Source organism: Triturus cristatus, chromosome 7 (assembly GCF_964204655.1).
Source record: "Triturus cristatus chromosome 7, aTriCri1.1, whole genome shotgun sequence".
Taxonomy (NCBI): domain Eukaryota; kingdom Metazoa; phylum Chordata; class Amphibia; order Caudata; family Salamandridae; genus Triturus; species Triturus cristatus.
The window spans coordinates 1,662,905,942-1,662,926,097 of NC_140590.1; the positions used below are offsets into that span (position 1 = coordinate 1,662,905,942).

The window sequence follows — 20,156 nt, forward strand, 5'->3', positions numbered from 1 at the left end:
AGTTGGGGGAAGTCATCAAGGAGAGCTGGCATGGTGGTGAAGGCCGTTCTGCCATCAACAGGGAAAGGCTGGTTCCTTTTCTCACAGACAACACAGCTGCTGTCTGGTCTGCAACATCTAAGGTGTATATACAAATGGTATAGAGGGATAGATCATGGTTACTTTCTGCACAAGAGTTTATTAATTACCTCGGCAAAAATCAATTTCTTCTGGCAAGATTAAATGATTATAGACATGTTATTCAAACAGGACGAGGATTTTAAGTTGTCCACCTTCAGAATGTAAGCCCATTTTTGAACATATAGTGTTGTGGAAAGGAAGACACTCGGGATGCATAACGTTGGATCCTTCCTAATTGAATTGTAGACCCTTCCTTCTATTCTTTCCATTCTTTCTATTGTTTGAGGAATCTAGGTTGAATCGTTGAAGTGTATGATCTGTCATGATGTAACCTTTAGTGACTGCGGAGAGAATTATGTGGGTTGTTGTCATGACCCTTAAGTGGGTCCACGGTCTCATTGGCTGATGAGACATGTCAATTATTTTAAGAAAATAGCTCTAGCCCCCTCTTATAGCATATTATTGAGGGTGCTACTGTGTCGAGAATAATTCACCATACACACGGGTTTGTGATCATTTCACCCAGTGTCATAGCTCTAGACGTATGTGGAGGAGTTGAGAACAGGTTCGGATGTGTTGCCATTTATTTAATTTGTTTTTACATGATTATGTTTTGTGTTTATGGTTCCGATTTTGCAAAGTTGGAATTGACGCCCCCATTTGCTAGTGGATATAGTAGGGCTACTTCGCCACGGCAAGAATGGACATAGACAGAGTTTCGTTCTACTGTTCAATAAGGACTTGAGTTGTACGAGTACTCGAATAATAGTCCTTCATTTGTGTTTGGCCACTTAGAGACGTTTCACGTAATCACGTGTTTACGTATTTAATGACGGTCCGTTAGGAATCAGTAACGCCAGCTCGTTGAGATGACGGACGTTGAAGGAGCACAGTGTCGGTGAAAAGGACTAATAACAAGCGTAAGTTTGGATTGTTAGTGCCCCCCAGTCTGAGATACGTAGTAAAGTTTTTAGACTCATAGAATATCCGGACATTTTGATGACAGGTGGTTTGTTTCTTCTTGTTGGTTCTAGCAACTGAAAATTTCTTGAAGGAGTCGAAGAAACCCAGGGCTCCCGAGAAGACACAAGTTTTGAGGTTCGGTGCCTAACTTTAGTAGCTATGATATAGTGTCCTTTCTGATGCACAGGGGATGTTTCTAAGTTCTTTCCCCCCCCCATGTAGGAGTTCCCAACTGATGAGTGGGACAGGATTATAAGCTGCCCGACCTTGCAAATTACGAGACCAGGTTGTTCCATTAGAACCCACAGGTATTTTCGCCCTGAAACGGGCTAGGACTTGTTTATCTTGGGTCTCCACGGTGATGTTTTTCACTCTATCGGTGTTGGTGTACATAAGGGGCGCAGGACCCTATGTTCTTTCCACATCCACTGGTTGGGTTCTGTGGCGTCTGGAACCATGTCTTTATTATAAGTGCGCGTTTGAGTAATCATATTGACGCTGATCAAGCGTATTATTAGGATTTTTCATTTACAAAATTTTTTTATGTTTTACATTTCAATTTCATTTATGTTTTTACAAATGGCTTGGAGGTCATGTTCGCGCATCTTTGCGGATTCTCCTCTTCTAACAGCACTGTCTGGGCAAATAAGGGATAGAACACAGAGCAAATAGATAAAAAGTAAAACATAGGTTTTTAAAGTTCACTGTAGTGTTATTATTTTTGTAGATTATATCCCCGTCCTGAGGAAGCCATAAAGAAAGTGGAGGCTGAAACGCGAACGCGTCGACACTTTGACAAAGGAGGAGTCCACCGTATTGTGGAATAAATACATAAGTTGTATTGGCATTACAAATTTAGATGAAATACCTATATCCGTGTATTGCTGATAGGACTACCCTCTGATGTAGCACTAGGCAATGTTAAGTGCACACATGCTTGATGGAATAAGCCAATAGGGGAAAGGATTTTTTGATTGAATTACCTTGCATATGAGTTTGTATATATGTGTTGTAGTGTAAATAGAAATCGTTTTGTATTTGATGTATTGATTGTATTGCGGTACACTATGTGTTTGGATGTTCACCGATGGATACTTGTGCCTGTATTATAATCATTTAATCTTGCCAGAAGAAATTGATTTTTGCCGAGGTAATTAATAAACTCTTGTGCAGAAAGTAACCATGATCTATCCCTCTATACCATTTGTATATACACCTTAGATGTTCCCTTGCCCAGGTATAGGAGGGTCATTTGGGCATACCCCTAATTATTTTGTCTGGTCTGCAACAAGCATGGCTGAATGGGGTCCTGGGTCCTACACTACGAGGCTCTTTGCCTCCGGACCTGGCTGAATCGTCAGACTATTTCCCTGCTTGTGAAACACCTGGCTGGATCTTTATACACCAGAGCGGAGAAACTCGGCTGGCAACTCCTAGCAGATTACGAATGGCAGTTACACCCAGAGATGGTGCAGGATGTCTCCCAGCAAGGGGGCGAACCCTGGTTCGATCCTGTCCGCTACTCCTGAGCATGTACAATGTCCTATCTTTTGTACACTGGAGTTTCCAAGAAAGCTCTCTCGCGGAGAGAAGTGCGCCGAAAGTAGAGCATGGTGCTCCTGTATGCCTTCCTGCTAATATCTCCCGCCACGAGTTATGAAGATCAGTAACAACCAAGCAGCGATCATCCTAGTAGCTCTGTATTGGGCCAAGAGAGTGGGTAACCTGGAATGTCTGGGCATGAGTATCTGTCCTCTGATCAGGCTGCTGCTTCAGGAAGATCTTCTGTTGCAGCATCATGGCAGGATCTTGCACCCAGGCCTGCACCGTTTGCACCTCCATGATTGAGCATAGGCAGTTGGCGGCATTCAATCTACCTTCCAGAAGAGTGACAACATCCTGGCTGCCAGGCGTCTGTCTATAAAATCTGTTTATGCAGGACGCTGGGACAAGTTTTTGGCCTGGTGTGGCTCTCATAATACAGACCTGTTCATTAAACTGGTGGATTTGTTACTGTTTGTTCTGTCTTAGGACCAGTAAGGACTTACAGTGGGCACTGTTAAAGATTACGTGTTGGCCCTTTCTGCATTTTTGCATTTACCTGATCAACTGTCCTTATTTAAATCTTTTGTTGGGGTGCATTTTCTGAAAGGTTTGGTCCATATGTTTTCCTCAAAACCCTTTGAGGTGCTACTGTAAGCTGATTCTCACTTTTGTTATGTGCATCCATTTTGGCAGAACGAAACATTAGTTTTTTTTATTGTACTTGGAAAGGTACATAAAATCTGAAATTGGATATATGACCCAAGAAAACATTAGAGTGCCCCAATAAAATAAATATACCATATTTTATTTCAAGTACAAAAAGGCATGGTTTCTTAGTAGCACTTTTCTTGCGACATAATTACAAAAAAAAGAACCTTTCTCGTACATATCATTTTAATTCTCTCTCACGTCCCTCACCAAAAAGCGGCACTGGCTCTCAAAAAGGGTTGCTGATACAAGTAGCTGTTAGAATCACACAGCCGGGGGCTGACCTGTTTCAGCTTTATGCATAGCCTTCACAACAATGAATGCGACTTTGCATTCCATTTAAGTACCCAGTAACTTTAAGTGCATCATAGTAGACATAAGAAAAACATAGTTACAATCTGATTTTGTAATTTTTAACAGTAGATGAAAATAATAATTCTTGGTGGTAATCTATACAAATGATTTTCCTATACTGTTAAAAAAAAAAAATTATAAAATTGAATGTAACAGTAACTTTTTTTTTTTTTGTGTCTGGAATGAGGCAGTTAAGTTGACTAGGTACTTGCATGTAATAAAATGTCACTCGTTGCTGTGAATAAGGCTATGTATGTAGCAAAAGGCATAATTGTTTTCTGTGTATACAATGTGAATTCATCCTTTTTGGTGAGAATAAACTACAAGTATCAACAAATCCCTTTTGTATGCCTCTTTTTGATGAGAGATCTGACTGAAATATGTGAAAATGAGGCAGTGCTCGACTTGGCCAGGCTCCCATTACGTTCGGGTACATGCCAGTAGCCTGCCAAAATAAATTTAAAAATATATATATTTATATATAGATATATAGATAGAGAGAGAGAGAGAGATGTTTGTAATATACGTTCAACTATATATTTATGTATATAAATGTGTGTGTGTGTATAAGCAGGTCTCCATAAAAAAAAATGGACTTGGAGAGTATATGTAGATGAGGATTATAGGGAGGGAAGTATCTATGCTACCCTTGCAGAAAACCAACAAAGAGAACCGTATTTCAAGATTAATTGCATCTATTCCTTAAAAAATAAGCAAGCAAAAGTCAATTTTGAAAGAAAAGCTTTCTATAAAATGGTAAATGACCTTCCTCTTGCAAATTTCCATTACGCTGTTTACGTGAAATGGTTTCTCAGTGATAGTACTGTATGAAATTGATTTCTATAGATTCCCATACAACCGGATATGACACTTCTATATTGGATGCAAGTTGGATATTTTACTAAGCTCAAGAGTTGGTTTATTTGAGAGACCATTCCTTAACCTTAATTGGTTCTTTAGATGTATGAGCAGAAATAATTAACTGTAACATATAATGATAATGCCAGGATTTGCAGGAGTTAGACCTCTGTTGCGAGGGATGGTGTGAGAGGTATGGCAACTGTTTGCTGTAAAACAACTTTATCATGCAGGAATAGTTGCTAGAAGGTAGCAAGAAAACTCTCTTGCTAAGAAAATGGATTATTATGATGCAAAATGCTGTGGGAAATGTTAGACACTGCAAGAGGTTTTGCATACTTGATATGTTTCATAAGCTGTGTTAGTGGCTACTGGGATTCTAGTTGAGTTTAGCTTTTTACGCAAGATGCAACTCACAAAAGCGTAGGATAATTTGTCTGTTTTAGAGATGAATACTTTGATCTTCTGGAAAAGGATTGTTGTCAGTTTGCTGGCTCAGCTATATGCAGCAAGGAACAAGAATGGGTAGTCACTCATATGGTAGTTATTATCCTTCGGCGTTCAAGTGTCCCCTGTGTTACATTTACTCCCATCAGACAAAAAAATGCAACGTAACCTTTGTAGGTTGCGCACCTGACTTCAGTTTGCAGAAATATATGTTGTGTCTGTTCTGGTCACACTAGAAATAAGTTATTCACTATTATATTCACTTTTTTAATGGGAAAACATTGCTAGATGTAGGAAAAATGTTATATTTCTCCATAAAGCATGCACAATTTTATATATTATGCAAAAGGCCATATCTCTTTGGGGATAAATGCCTTGTACTGAAAATCAAAATGTTAATGTTGTATTCAGAAGGGTATTATTATGACTTGTGTATAACAACCAGTTTCTTCCTACAGCTTGAAGCGTGAAATGCGGAATATCGCGGAGGAGTGTGGATTGGAACCAGTCACTGTGGCAATGAGTTACGTCTACTTTGAAAAGCTGGTCTTACAAGGCAAACTTAACAAGCACAATCGCAAACTGTGTGCAGCAGCATGTTTGTTGCTTGCAGCCAAGATTAGCAGCGACCTCAAGAAGCACGAAGTCAGCCACCTCTTTGACGTAAGTACAGGACAGGAGAGGGGTTCCGAGGATACCGTCGACTTAATGAGTGATGATCAGTTTGCCTCTGTACACAATGTTGTGTGTTGCAGACTCAGGTCTGTGGGTTGTACACGCTGCCACATGCCTCTTCTTTCCCAGGCTTGCCTTACCACAATCTGAATGTGTTACTGGCCCAGAAGTTCTGAGAGCTTTTGGGGCCTGTGGTGCGACCTAGTGCACTAAGCTTCACAGGATCCTGGTTTCTAAGCTATCCTTGAGTCCTACTAGAAGACAAACCACCGTCCAGTCTTAAGAGTCGCCTCCCCTTCAAGAGGCACTACACAAATGTAACCATACAGTGTATTTGCCTCACAAACAATGTAGAGTATATGCGTTCTCTTTGAGACATTGCCTTTGATTTGCTGTAATCAATTAGATAAATCCTCTTGCATCTCACACATTCTACAGCCATACCTGGCATTTTCAGAAGGACTGTTAAGTGTTCCAACAGGGCTCGCACATCAGTTGTTTCCCAGTGAACTACTAACAGAAGAGACACATTGTGGGAAACCATTGGGTTTACAGTGTACAATGCTACCAGTTGTGGACCAGTTGTATTTCTTGACACACAATGCCTTGCATCGTACTACGGTATTTCAACCTCCCCCATTATTTCTACTTTATAATTTGTCCCCAGCAAGTTGAGAATATAAAGGAGTAGGATGTAGGAGTAAATAAATATTACTCACCATAGTGGTTGATATTCCCATGACACTAGATATGCCCAAATACTAGTGTCTTTCCAACATCCAAGCACGACTCTAGACACTTTTTTTGAAAGAACTTCTTCTTTCGGCTTAAAAAAATAAATAATTTCTTATACCTGGGATTGAAATACAGCCACAGCTTATCCCCACCATATCTTTCTGCGATTGCTATTCTCATCTGCCCAAAATGTTGTTAGTTTAGCTACCTTTTCTGTTCCTTTTTTTCCTCAAACACTTTATTCTGACCAAGCACATTCCCATCCACTCTTAACCCATCCACTCGACTACTGAACCCTATATAAAATTGACCTAGCAGAAGCTTTTCCTGAATGTTTTGCATTTGCATAACAAACGTGATTGAATTGTCTTGCTATAAATTGCTTTCGTATGTTATCTGTATTCTGTAACACTTGTTATGTACAAAGATTAGACATGTATGTTCAGTGTTTAATTAGAAAAGAACTAGATAAAATGCTGGCCTCATTAAACTTTTGAAGTTTTATTAGGCTAGGAAGGCCAATCTGTAACATAGCACCAAACTCACATTGTCACAGCAAGTAGGTTGGCCACAGAGTGGGAAAATGCTTTTGATGGGTCTAGACATGTGTGAGGAATGCTTATCAACAAGGCATTAGTTCTCTGATGTACAACACCGGTCTGGACAACCATCCAAAAATCACAAGGAAGCCATTGTTAATGTCTTTCAGTAATCTACGTTCAGGGCAGTAGCCTGTAAGGATCTCACTGGGCCTATTTTTTTAGAGGTAGTTTGGTTTAGAGCATAGAGGATTGAGAATGTCGCAAATGTGGCCAAACTAAATATCCCACAGAACTAGGACTCGGTTTGTCACAAAGGTGAACATATAGATGCCCGATTCCCCTTTGCTCAGTAATTCAATAAATCGCTCAGCAAAAGGAACTCTCCTCTGGTGATTTGGGGAGGTATTAATCACTGCCACTGCCAAAACCATTTAAAGGACTCTATGAGTTTAAAGGGGCACGGCTGTTGATTGGCAAGCAGTACTTGAGTTCCCTGTAGGGGACTTGGGTAAAATAAAATTTGAGTTAGTGATGAAATATCACAATCACAAAACTGGATTTTCTCATGTGTTCAGCATGGGCAGTGCCACAAGATGACATGCTGGACCTGGCTTGGGGCATCGCACATGGGGGGACACAGATGGTAAAATCAACATGCTGCAATAAGTGTAGTTTTATTCAGTTGAGTAAATGCAAAACGTGAAATAGTGGAAAAGGTGGGGTGAGAGTGGGGATGATGAATATGCCATTGTCATGCTTTAAAACTATACGCAAGCAATGGACTCCAACAAAGGAGTCAACAAAAAGATCCAATGGGAAACAGTTGAGGAGTGGTGGGAAGACTGAAGCCTGGCAGAGGTGAACACAGACTGAATTAACTGAGCAGGCAGGAAGTGCAATGAGTAAAGTAGAGCAGTAGTTGAGGCTGGGTAGGGGGTATGAATGAGGGATTTGGCCTGGAATTATGGAAGCAGACTGAAGATGTGGAGGTTATAATTGGAAGTAGCAAGAGCGAGAGTCGGTAGAAATTAAGCTGCAGTCAGTGATTGAGTAGAGAGCGAGAAAGACAAAGATGAGTAGAAGAGGTAGAAGAAAGGTGGAGGGGAGGAACCAGGGGCAGGAAAGGAAAGGTGTTGGGAATTTTGAGGTGAAGCGCGTGAGAGGGTATCCTGCAGTTAATTGTGGATTAGTAAGAAGAGATAAAGCCATCAATAGCATGAAGTGGGGGGGAGAGATAAGGTGGGTGACATCAACATACAGACGATAGGAATGAGTGAAAGACGATAATCCAGGAGTAAAGGACAGTTGTGGTGGGAAAAGAGAACGGGGCATTAAAAAAATAGTGGGTGAAGAGCTGCCCAAGAGATATTAACTGGGACCTGAAAGATAAGTGCCAAGTGAAACGAACATTGGCAAAGCCAATAGATCTCGCATATGCGAGAGCGATTATCTTTGCCAGTGTATTTTAGCCAAGTTGGACAGAAGAGTGGCTATGAAGCATGGCTAAAAGTAAAGTTAGAAAAAAAAGTACTATGATTTGGCCAGCAGATAGGGGGTGGGAAAGACTTGTCAACATGGGAGGAAACAGGACAGTAATAAAAAAAAAAAGTGAATTGATGATGCTAGCGCTGTCCACGCTATTGTGCATTTTTTGTGTTTTGTTATGGTGGGGGCTGGGCAACTTACAACTGAAGGGTGTGGGTGGGGATGAAGAAATATCGACAAGGGTGGGAGGGGAAGATGCAACACACTGCATTGAAGAAACAAGTGGGTGGGAGGGAAAGAAGCAATGGGGAATGAATTAATAAAATAGTACCAGAAGCACCACGTAAGGACACTAATATAAGTAAATCAATCAGTACTTGGTCGCTGCTCCAAATTGTGAAGAGGAAGTGATACTGTTGAGCACTGATCAATAGGAGGCAGCAAGAAAGAGTGACAGCAAAGCTAACGAACGGTAACCAATGGGCGGGGGGCTACAAGTCTCTTGCAGTACAAAATACCTTTCGTTTCGACAGTGCATGTGCGATCGGCAGGAGAGACCTAAAAATAAGTGCCAAAAATCAGAAAAAGAAACCAGAATGAGGAGGATAGTGATCCACTGTTGGAGAGGGTAGATCGATCCAGGAGCGGAAGGGGCCTGAAGGTGGTGTAAGACTGCAAAGAACGCAGTTCAGTGGAATGTGCAGTACTTAAACACGATTGTAGAGTATGAAGCTAGTAACATATTACAGCTGTGAAAATCAGTAGGTAAAAAATGGAGAAACAAGTTAAATGAAAGTTGCACTTCCATAATTTACATAGATAAACCATGTTTATTAGAACAGTATTTCATTAATGTGCTCTTAAAGCTAAGCTCGTGACCCGTCTTCCTTTTGTCCACACTATCGCTAATGCCTTGTGCCTTCTTTCTCTTTGCTATGCAGAAGCTGGAGGAAAGGTTCAGATTTAACAAACGAGACCTGACTGCTTTTGAGTTCACCGTCCTCGTGGGATTGGAGATGGCTCTCTACCTTCCTGAAAACCAGGTGTTACCTCACTTCCGGCGTCTCACACAGCAGTCCTAACCTGGTGCCGTCCACGGCAGATCTGTTAATGGGCCCTGTTTACGGGCTGTTGAAACCGTGCACATCAACTCGCCTCAAAGCATCCCCACATCTTTTGCCTGTAGCAGACTGGCTGGAATGGGGGACATTTTGGAGTGCCACACTCTACTGGCTTTCAAAAAGTTGAACTTATTTTAAGGTCTTCTTTTTTTTTGTTTTTTTTGTTTGGTTGATTTTTGGACATTAAAGCACAATGAATTGAACCCCGGTTGCTGGTGCAGCAGGCTGCTGTAATCTGTCCTCGATTTTTGGAGGTTCAGAACGGGTAAAACTGTTCGGCCATGATATTGAGCTGGTTTTTTTTTTCTCCTCTTCCTTTTAAATAACTCTTATATAATTGCTTCCATTCCAAGATCCCTAAATATCCAATGGCATTTTTAACAAGAACCGTATACTTATTTTTTTAATGAAACGTGCCTAAAACTGCCTGGTCTGGTACCAAGGTTTAAGTTATTAACTTATACTGCATAATTAATTTAAATCGTTAAAGCAATTTCTCAGTTTTTAAACTTCATTTATGGATTTCTTCTAGCCTGGTTCTAAAAAGTGTATGAACGTGATTGGTTGAGGAGGAAGATTACCTGTGAACAAATTACTTATATATTTTTTTTATATTTATAGCATTACCTGAATAAATATTGGTTATTTCTGGTGGGTTTCGGGGCGTGTTTTTAGATTCTCACTGGTTATAAATCTGCTGCAGTAGACCGAGGGTTGCTGTCGTCCACCCTTACCTAACAGTAATGATGTTGGATAATACCTTCCTCAGTCGTGATGTTTTGTGTTTATCTGTACCAAGTTGTCTGAAAGTAACCTTTTTATATACAGATATATATATATATATGTGTATTTGTGAAATATATTACTGTATTTTTGGGTGTGCCCTTTTTGGGGATTGATTCGTACTAATGTCTTTTTTTGTGAGTACAGCTATTGTTACCAAAATGAGGCAACAGTGAAACCTGTGTGTATTATCAATGCTATTTTCAAGTGTCGACCTTTGTTCTTCCAAGCATTGCTGCCACTGTGACGGTCTGCACCGAGTTAGCATTCGTTACACATGTGGAGTCTCTACGTTAGAGGTTGTATGATTGGGCACCTTTTTGTGCTGCTCGCCAGGGCTTATGCAAGACTTGCGACAGATGTTCCTCCCATGTGGCCACAAAGTATCCAAGCTGTGTGTCTCCTCTTCCTTGAATCCCAGTCAAGCTCCTGTGATACAGAAGTGGTTATTTGGCCTCTATAGCTCTTGTGAGTGGAGCTCTGCTGTGCATGCATTTTTTTTCTCACCACTCAACATAGACCATTGAGGTACAGAGAGGTTTCTCTATGCTCCACAGTACTACACCCTGCACCTTTGCTGTATATAGCTGGCCTCCCGCGCACTCCGCAGCAATGCCACTTGGACCTTTGTAGCCCTGTAGGATTTTTCTGCTAGATCTGTGCAATACCACGCTGTGCACCACCACGCTGTGCACCCTCGCTCTTCAATATACACAAGCATTCCCATTCTCCGCCAACAGCTAGGCTTATGAGTCTGTGCAGTAAAGCTCATCCTGTATCCCATGATAGCTGTACGCCAGTATCTCTGCTATCCATGAGCACCCTCTTGCTGTGTGCCATTTCCTCCTATGCCTACCACGGTGTGCCATGGATTTTGACAATAAACACTGTTCATGACTTGGTCTGCCAATTTCTAGCTTCACCGCTAAACAAATTACTATACTTTGAAGGTTTGTGGGAGTTCATTTACAGGTAGTTGCCCTCTGTCCTTTTTTCTGGCAACAAGCATGCACTTATGGCTTTCTTCGATGCCTCCCACCTCCAGTTGCTTAACAAGTTATTGTCTAACCACTAATCGAACTTTGTAAAGCTTTTCGTGCTTACTTCTCCGTTTTTAAGTGTGCCTGTAAATTTTCTTTAGCAATATTAAAAGACACACCGTAGTGCCAAAGGGGTTATTTCATTTCAGAATTTTCTGAACTCTTCCTACTAATCTTCAAACATGTACCTGATTAGCCCCCTGTATTCTTCTGAAGCGGGATCTGAATTACTCCAGAATAAGTTCTATGCTTTATTTTTGATTCTGTTCGCCACCACCTTCAATCAGGAGTGCACGTCAATTGTGTCACAGGAGTATATGCTGTCTTTCATTTTTAATGTAGTGACAAGACAAAAATGAACGTTAGCATTGTACTCTCCAATAAGTTTTGTAGTCCTTGAAAAAAATAATGCAGCACCCTAGAGGGTATTCCATCTTTTGAAACCCTTAAAACCTAATATAAGGAGCATCAAACTGACCACAGCAAGATGGGACACAAAATAAGCTCAAGAAAGATATCCAAATTCCAGTTTTAAGATGTTTCCTGGGAAGTGGAACATTGTCCTGAGCACAGGAGTGCCAATTTCACACCACCACATCTGCACCTCCTAATGCACGATTTCAGGTGAACTAAACCTGGTTAAGCCTATGCAGGGTGGTGCCAGCCGGGGCCACTTTGTGACCAAGACATGATTTAAGTTGGACGCTGTCCTGTCAAAGGCAGGGATTTCAGATGTTTTCATAAAACAAATCAGTTGGCAGTGGAAGTGTGTAGCTATACATAGTTTGGAAAATGATGGGCGGAATGAGTTAACCACTTTAACTGCGAACAACCTCCTCAAAGCCTAAATAGGGAAGTTGAAAAATTTATAGGAACTCTGGGTATCATTATGATGCCGGGTGGTCGGACCACTGACCTCCATTGCGTCTGTCAGGAGACTGCCGACAAACATGTGGGCACTCCTCGCAAACTCGTCAGGTGCAAGTTGTGGATGTAATAAGGGCCACAGCACATGCCCGCTTCCTACAGCACATCCTACACGTCCGTACACTGTGTGCCATGCACCATGTCTTGCGTGGCACACAGTGCATGGAGGTGAGTGGGGGTACTACATGTGCTCCCAGGGCCACTTTTCAGTGGCCCAAGATGGACGGGGCCCTGTTTGGGGACCTCCAACATCCCTTTCCGATAGCCTTTTCATGGCGGGAACGCCACCATGATATGGTTGTCTGAAAGGATATTGTAATCCCAATGGCGGTGCCGGCGTCCGCACCGACGCCCCGTCTGGTTCTCTGATCCTGGCAGAGACTGCAGTCTTTTATCTGAATAGCTGTGGGTCCGACTGCCAGCATGGTAATGCGGCGGTCATACTTAAGGGATGTCGGCGGTCGGACTGCCACAGGTGGCCTGTTGGTGACCCGACCGACATCAAAATCAGGCCCTCTGTCTTGGATGTGTTGATACCAACAGTCTGTGCTTCACTTTTCCCATGCGGTTCATATGAAACTTAAACCGTGATCTACCAGAAATAGACAGCTTGTCTCCAATTACACTTTTGAATTTACACGTCACTAGCAGGACTGGTCAAGAATATTATTATTATTTTTTTTTCCATGGGTGCGTTAACATCGGCAAGTGAAACCTAACTACTGCAAAGGTGGTGTTAGATTAGTGTGGTATTTGGTCTGCTATTGGAAAGATGTGTGTATGGTAGAGAGAGAGAATAAGAATGAATAAATGTTTAAACCTCTGCAAGTTCAGTTGAGGTGGGGTAATAGTAAAAGATCAATGAAATAATAAAGTTGCAGGTACAGAATCTTTGTAGGTGGTAAACTAGTAGTGCTACCGATTGCCATTAAAGAAAAAAAAGGACTGACAGGACCTGCAAATATTGGACTAGTGTATGTGGTTTCACCGTGCAGGCCAGGGCAGTGTTTGTCAGGACAATACATTTTTCTTAACACTACGTAATATAATGTGGCCAATGTCTGCAGTTGAAGAATTGAGCATGTTCAGGATCCATTCGGAGTACAAAGGCGCAACTGGTAGGGAATGATTGAAAATCTTAACAATTGTAACATGCTGTGTTATGTCCTGGAAAGATTCTTCCCCAACTAAAGGCTGCTTCCGCAGGGATCGATTGTGCCATGTCAATTTTAATTACACATGCAATAAGGGATTATATTTTATGATGTGTGTATGGTAAATTTTTAGTCACCATTTCTGATACCATTGCCGATGTGTAACAAATGGTTATTTAATTGTAGTCATGGTTCAGCATCATAGGAATCTTTTTTGAAGTCTTCTTTGAAGTCCTAAATGTTCAAATAATTTCCTGCTCTGTCTAGGGATCCTGGAACACTCCATCATAAATATATATGTTCCTATTTCAGTAGAAATAGTAGAGTCCAACATTTTCATATTTAGTGCAGCACTCCAAAAGATGAAAATAGGGAAGGTTTTCTGAAATATAAACGTTCTAATAATAAATTAAAACCTTTTTCAAAACTACTTTGTATTGCCTACAGTCTAAGTATTGCGGGAAAGTGCTCCCTGGTACACTAAGAAGAGTTGTAAAGAAGAAGAAAAAGCCTCCGGTCCCTTTAACTCTTGGAGCTTCTACTGCCTATGAAGCCTTGTACTTCCTGATACCTTTTTTTAAAGCAGTTTGACCAGTGTTGGAATTAGGTTTGATATCAGAATCAAGCCTATGGTGTCTCATGAACGTGTGGACTGGCTTCCAAGTAGTTGCTTTGCAAATGTAAAAAAAAAAGGAATATTTCTCAGCTAGAGTGTGGTGGTTGTTTTCCCTCTAGCTGAGTAGGCTCTGGGTTTCCCTGAGAGGAGTTTATTGGCCAGTGGATGATTCTGGCATATGCAGGTTACAATCCTACGAATGATGGATTACTTGGAGGTGAACAGAGCTTGGCGGACGTAATTTATAAAGAGTTGGTTAGATTTGCATTGGAACTTTGTTTTTTTGTAGGTAGAAACATAGGACTCGCCTCACATCCAGAGTGTAAGTATACTCTGCTGATGAGGAAGGATTGGGGAAACAATATTGTCAGGTTAATGTAAAATTGTGATATCAGTTTTGCTAGAAAAGAAGGGCAAGTTCTCATTATCCTATCAGTGTGAAACATTTTATAAGGCTCTACAGGCAATAAGGTTTGAATCTCGCTAACTGTACGGGTAGATGTGATTGCATTTAGAAAGGCAATCTTCATGGAGAGATTCTGAAGCCTTGTAAATATGTTCAATGGTGGGCAGTTCAGTTAAGACCAAATTGAGATTCCAAGGAGGAGGTGGAGTTTCTACTGGAGGAGAGAATGTTTTGGGCCTTTTAACAAATCTTTAATAGCAGGAGGTTTGAAAAGGGTTGTCTGGCCTGGGCCTTACCTGTAAGCTATGATCACAGCTGGACGGGCTTTAATGGACGAGAACTGCACTTTTGGCTGTGCTGAATCTAGTAAAACGGAACAATAGCATCCTCCTGGCAGGCGATAGGATTTTATAGCCTTTTTGCTGCCCCCACAAGTCAAATCTTTTCAATTTGAAGCAATAGTATGTGTTTTTTCTAAGAAGTTTGACTTCTTTTAGGATACTCAGGCATGATTGATGGAGGATCAAGTACCTGTTTGGCGTGATCTCGTGAGCCCACTGCCAAACAAAGGGCTGTCTTGTTCGGATGGAATAGGTCCTGAGACCCGGGCAACAAGTTCATTTTACATGGCAACCTCCTGCTTGTTCTGACCATCATCTTTAACAGATCTATAGACCACCACTCTCTGCCATTCAAAACCAATGAGTATCAATGGTGCTGGACTGTTTTGTAGCTCCGGGATGATGGCAGGTAGCTACAAAATTGAGCGAAATGTCTTTGAGCAGTGCATTAAAATAGCATTGACCATTAAACCAGTTGCTAGTAGTCTTGACGCAAAATCTTGGCATTTTTTGTTTTTTGAGGTTTGTAAGAGGCTTTTGGATAGCCCCAGTCTGTAAAGATTTGATGGAGAATGTTGTTGTCCACAAAGCATTTGTGATTTCCTAATTAAGATTGCTTTGGAAATCCGGTTGATGGTTCAGGATTCCTGATAAATATGCTGCTTTTTATAAATAATCCCCTGTAGAGGCCCACAACCAAATCTTATGAGACTCCAAGAGATTTGCCGGCCTGGTGACTACTTGTTTATTTAGGTTTAGATGGTTGTTGTTTTAGTCTGTTTGAATACGAACATTGTTCGTTGTCCAAGACGGTAGGAAGACCCTCAGAGCAAGATGGACATCTCCAGGCTCTAGAAAATTAATATGCCTTTTTTATGAACATTGTCCTTAAGCGGTTAATGTATATAAATGCACTCCCCATCCTGACAGCGGCATCTGTCACAATAGTTTGAGTTGGGGGATGCTTGTTGGAAAGCGATCTCTTGAAGCAGTTTCGTACTATGTCATCACTTAAACAAGGATTGTCTTGTCAATAATGGATTTGCAGTTTGTTGCCCCAATTGTTGCTCTTCTGAGACCACTGGTCTTCTAGACACTGCTGAAGAAAGCTTCTTATTCGCTACAATGAAAATGCAGGAAGCCATGGAACCCAGATGGGAGGAGACTTGATGTGCTGTTAGATTGGACGATTCCATTTGAGATGCATTTCTCTCAAACAGATGACATATTGTACCCCAAAGGGAACAGTTTTCTTTGACCTGTGTCTAGTGTTGCTCCCAGATTTGCTAGAACTTGGACGGGGGATCCATTTGCCTGCTGAACAGTCCTCTGTAGACCTAGACAGAGCAATAGAGACTAGTGTGATCTTTGTCAGGCTCCGCCTCATATGCATTTTGTTCTTCTATGAGCCAATTATCTAAGCACAGATGAATTAATACTGCCCTGATGATGCAGGTGAACTGCCACTACTGCATTGTGAAAAGGTTTGTGGAGCTACTTTCAGAGAAAAGGGAAGGACAATGCATTGAAAATGCAATTTTCTTAGTACAAATTGTGTAGGCATCTTGCAGATCTATAGCACACATCCAAAACCTTGTCTGAGGTGTCGGAAGGCTAACATACAAAATACTTGCCTTTAGATATTTTGCTCTTTTGTCCATCTGATATAGGTCTGAATTTTCTCTCTGTGCCCTCTTTCTGAATCAGAAAATCTCTGCAATAGATAATTTTCTCTCGATAGGAGTGGCGAGGTAGTGGTGTAACTGCCTGCTTCTTTTGTAGTATATAGGTATCTATTTGTAGTATAGAGGATCCTCAGCTGGAATGACAAGGCGAGTGCTGAAAAGATAGTTCTGTATTAGGTGAAAATGTTATAAAAATTATTTCTGTTGGATACTTCTAACCACTGATCCTTCATCTTTGAACGCCCCCTGGATCTGTAGATTTTTCTCAATTTTGCTCCCTCTCCCCAGCAGTTGGTGTTGTGCAGCTCCAAGTCAACTACATCCCTACCTGGAAGGATGCCAGACCGTGCTGTTCTTGTTCATATGATACACACCTATTCGCTTTTTAGCACACGTGTATCACGTATAAGAGAGAACCCAGGGCGTTTGTCACTGGAACCCACTGTCATTATTTTGCTTTATTGTATATAATTTGTTGTAATTAAATTATTTAAAAAAAAAAAAAAGTTTCTTGCCTTCTTAATGACCACTGTAATTGTTTACTACATAAAATACCTACACTTCGTAGTGATCCTCGGGTCTCCCTTGTTACTTCTTTACTTGTGGCTCACGAATTGCAGCAACACCCGAAGCTGGCTCAGGGTGTTTCCAGCAATGGGGAGAACCCTGACTCCATCTACTCTCCTCTGCTGAAAACACATAATAGCATCAATTTTGCATGGTGGAGTTCTCAAAAAGGTTCTCCAGGACTCATTTCGCTAGAGTGGAGCACAGGAATCTTGTATGCCTTCCCACTACTTTTCCTGTGCCCAGAATGTACTTTTTCATGTGCCCAGAATGTTCAAGAAGTCCAGGAATGGTTGGGCCCCAGTGGGCCCAGAGTAGACCCGGAGTGTGTGGTATCTGGAACCTCTGGGCAGGAACATCTGTCCACTGATAAGGCTGCCCTTTTAGGATGATCTTTTTTCTCAGTACCAGTCCTGCACTTGAGCCAGCACAATATACATCTCCAGTCATGGATTTGAGTGGCGACCGTTAATTGCCTTCGATCTCCATCCTGAAGTGGTGGATGTCATTTTTGCGGCCAGGCATTCATCTTTGAAAACTTTACGCTGGATGCCCCGATAAAGTTTGTGTCCTGCTGTAATGCCTGCCATTCAGACCCATTACAGGCAAAGTTGTTCGATGATTTGCTTCTTATGCTGCCTTTATCCCAGCAAGGACTTGCTGTGGAGACCATTAAAGGCTCTTGGTCACCCCTTTGAGTTTACAGAACCGGATGTCCTTATCTAAATCGTGTGTTGTGATGCGTTATCTTAATGGTCTGGTCAATATGTTACCACCCAAACCCTTTTGTGATGCCATAGTTGAAACTTAATTTGGTCCTCACTTTACTGATGGGTACCCCATTTGAGCCGATGTACAGCTGTCCTTTCTACCTACTGGCTCTCAAAACAGACTTCCTTATGGCAATAACCTCAGCTTGTTGAATGAGTGAGCTACAAGCTCGGTTTGTTTCTCCACTATGCACCACCTTTTTCACTGAGAAATTGGTTTTACAGACTAGGGAGTCATTTTTGCCTATAGTAGTGACACCCTTTCATGTCAGTTAATCCATCACCCTTCTGGCATTCTTTGCTCCACCTCACCCCTCGAAAGAGGAGGAAAGTCCAACTCTTGGACCCCAAAAGAGCTTTAAGCTTATACATCGATCAGGCCAAGGACCTTTGGTTGGACAATCCACTCTTTGGGGGGAAATCGACCGCATCAAGCACAATAGTAATCTGTATAATAATCTGCTGTACATTGACTAAGAAGCTGCCCCCGGCAGGTCTGAAAGCTCATTCGACTAGAGCCAAGGCTGCACATACACACAAAGTGCCTGTTTTGGACATGTGCCAAGCCACCACATGGTTGTCACTCCATATATTCACGAAGCACTATTGCATTGATAGCCAGGTCCCAGTGGGAAGGGCACTTTGCCCGATCAGGACAGCAGGATCTTCTTGTTTGAGCCGTTCCACTGACCTGCCACCTGAGAAGGTACTGCTTTGGTATCTGTTCACAAGTTGAGGAATCTGTGGTTGGAAGTATGGATCAGAAAAGCAAGTTAACACTCTTTTTGGTGGATATTCTATCTCACCACCCTCCTTCCTCTGTTTTGTGGAAGGGACTCTTTTTGCAAACCATAAAAAGATCCCAATTTAGAGATCTGAACGAGTTAAGAAACTCCACATCAGAGAGCCGCTGTGCCACATATATGTGGCTCCGGTGTCACTTCCACAGTAGGACAAAGCAGACGCGGAGCTTCATGCCATCAATAAGTCTTTACCCTCTAGCTAGTTGTAAAACAAAATGTATAGTGAAAGCAAAAAAAACATGGTTGAGGGAAAAGGTGTGAAAACAACTTGGGTGTTCCTAGGATCCAACTCTAGCGAGCCAGAAAAGAGCGAAATCTGAGGCAAATGCCAATATAAGGCATCATGGATAGTAGAAGTTTCTTGAACCTTAAATGTAGACAAGACCTTTTTCATGGGGGGAGGGGGGGGTCCCTTCACAACTCTTGTAATGCAAGCCCATCAGGCTGTACTTTTCCTCCTTAGACGTGGGAAACAGGTTTTATCACAGGTGCTACACTGTAATGCTGAGAAAGGGCTTTTATGCTATTACAAACTATAATTCAGAAAACCTTGCCTAATCCACAACATTGGTACAGGTGAAATTCTTCGCCCTTTCTTCTGATATATGGACTTGTGTGTTTATGTATGTATATGTGCGTGTATAGGTGTGTATGTATGTATATGTGTGTGTGTGTATATATATATATATATATATAATCTACTGGCGGTCGCCAGTAGATAGTTATAGTTAGGACCGAGTTTCCATAGGAAATCTCAAAATTCTATTTTTAATAACTTTGGCGCCGATTGACGAATCCTCGCGAATTTTTCAAAACGAATGGGGCGCTCCGCTCCTACCCTGAAAGTCTCGGGGTGATTCGTCAAGCGGGGGCCGAGAAAAAGGGGGGGTCCCAAAATGCGTTTTCCCCGTGGATTTTTCCATAGGGACTTTAGTCGCAGCTACAGCCCGAACGGCTGAACAGAATTACGTGAAATTTGGCAGAGAGGTAGCCATAAGGTCCATCAAGTGCCTTTTGCAGGTTTGGTGTAAATCTGCTCAGTATTTCCAGAGAAAATAGCATTTAAATCAATATATATATCTGTACACGCGCAGCGTGCGCGCTGGGTGCGCGCACCTTGCCGTGCGCGAGCGCAATTCTGATTGGTTGTTAGATCTTAGTAAACATTCGAATCTGTCGAAACCAGGAAGTGTCGGCCGCCATTTTGTCTCTCGCACTCTGAGGGGGTGAAAGGACCCCCAAGAGCAAAACTTTTTTTTATTTTTTTTCGAAAAATCGCCGAGTGCGCGCACCTTGCGCGCACCACCCAAACGGAAAAAATTCTGCGAAGTTCGCGCAACGTGCGCGCACTCCATGAATTTTCCCCCCCCAAAAAAAATGTATTTGGCCCTTGGGGGCGAAGCGCTCCGTGCCCACCGCGCGTGCACTGCACTAACTGCGAAAAGTGGGCGCGAGGTGCGCGATGCGCACCGCGAGCCCACTGTGTGCGCACGGTGCGCGAAGCGCACCGT

General features: G+C 42.0%; 1 protein-coding gene across 2 annotated transcripts in view; it reads left to right on the top strand.

Moving 5' to 3' along the window:
• Positions 1-10,310, top strand: part of CABLES2 (Cdk5 and Abl enzyme substrate 2) — a 145,257-nt gene extending 134,947 nt beyond the window's left edge. For both annotated transcript variants that reach the window (XM_085619754.1, XM_085619755.1), the window contains 2 exons: positions 5,454-5,658; positions 9,374-10,310. In XM_085619754.1, the coding sequence (XP_085475880.1) occupies positions 5,454-5,658; positions 9,374-9,514 (346 nt within the window). In that variant the 3' untranslated portion in view covers positions 9,515-10,310. The remainder of the gene's footprint in view (positions 1-5,453; positions 5,659-9,373) is intronic.
• The last annotated feature ends 9,846 nt before the right edge of the window (positions 10,311-20,156 follow it).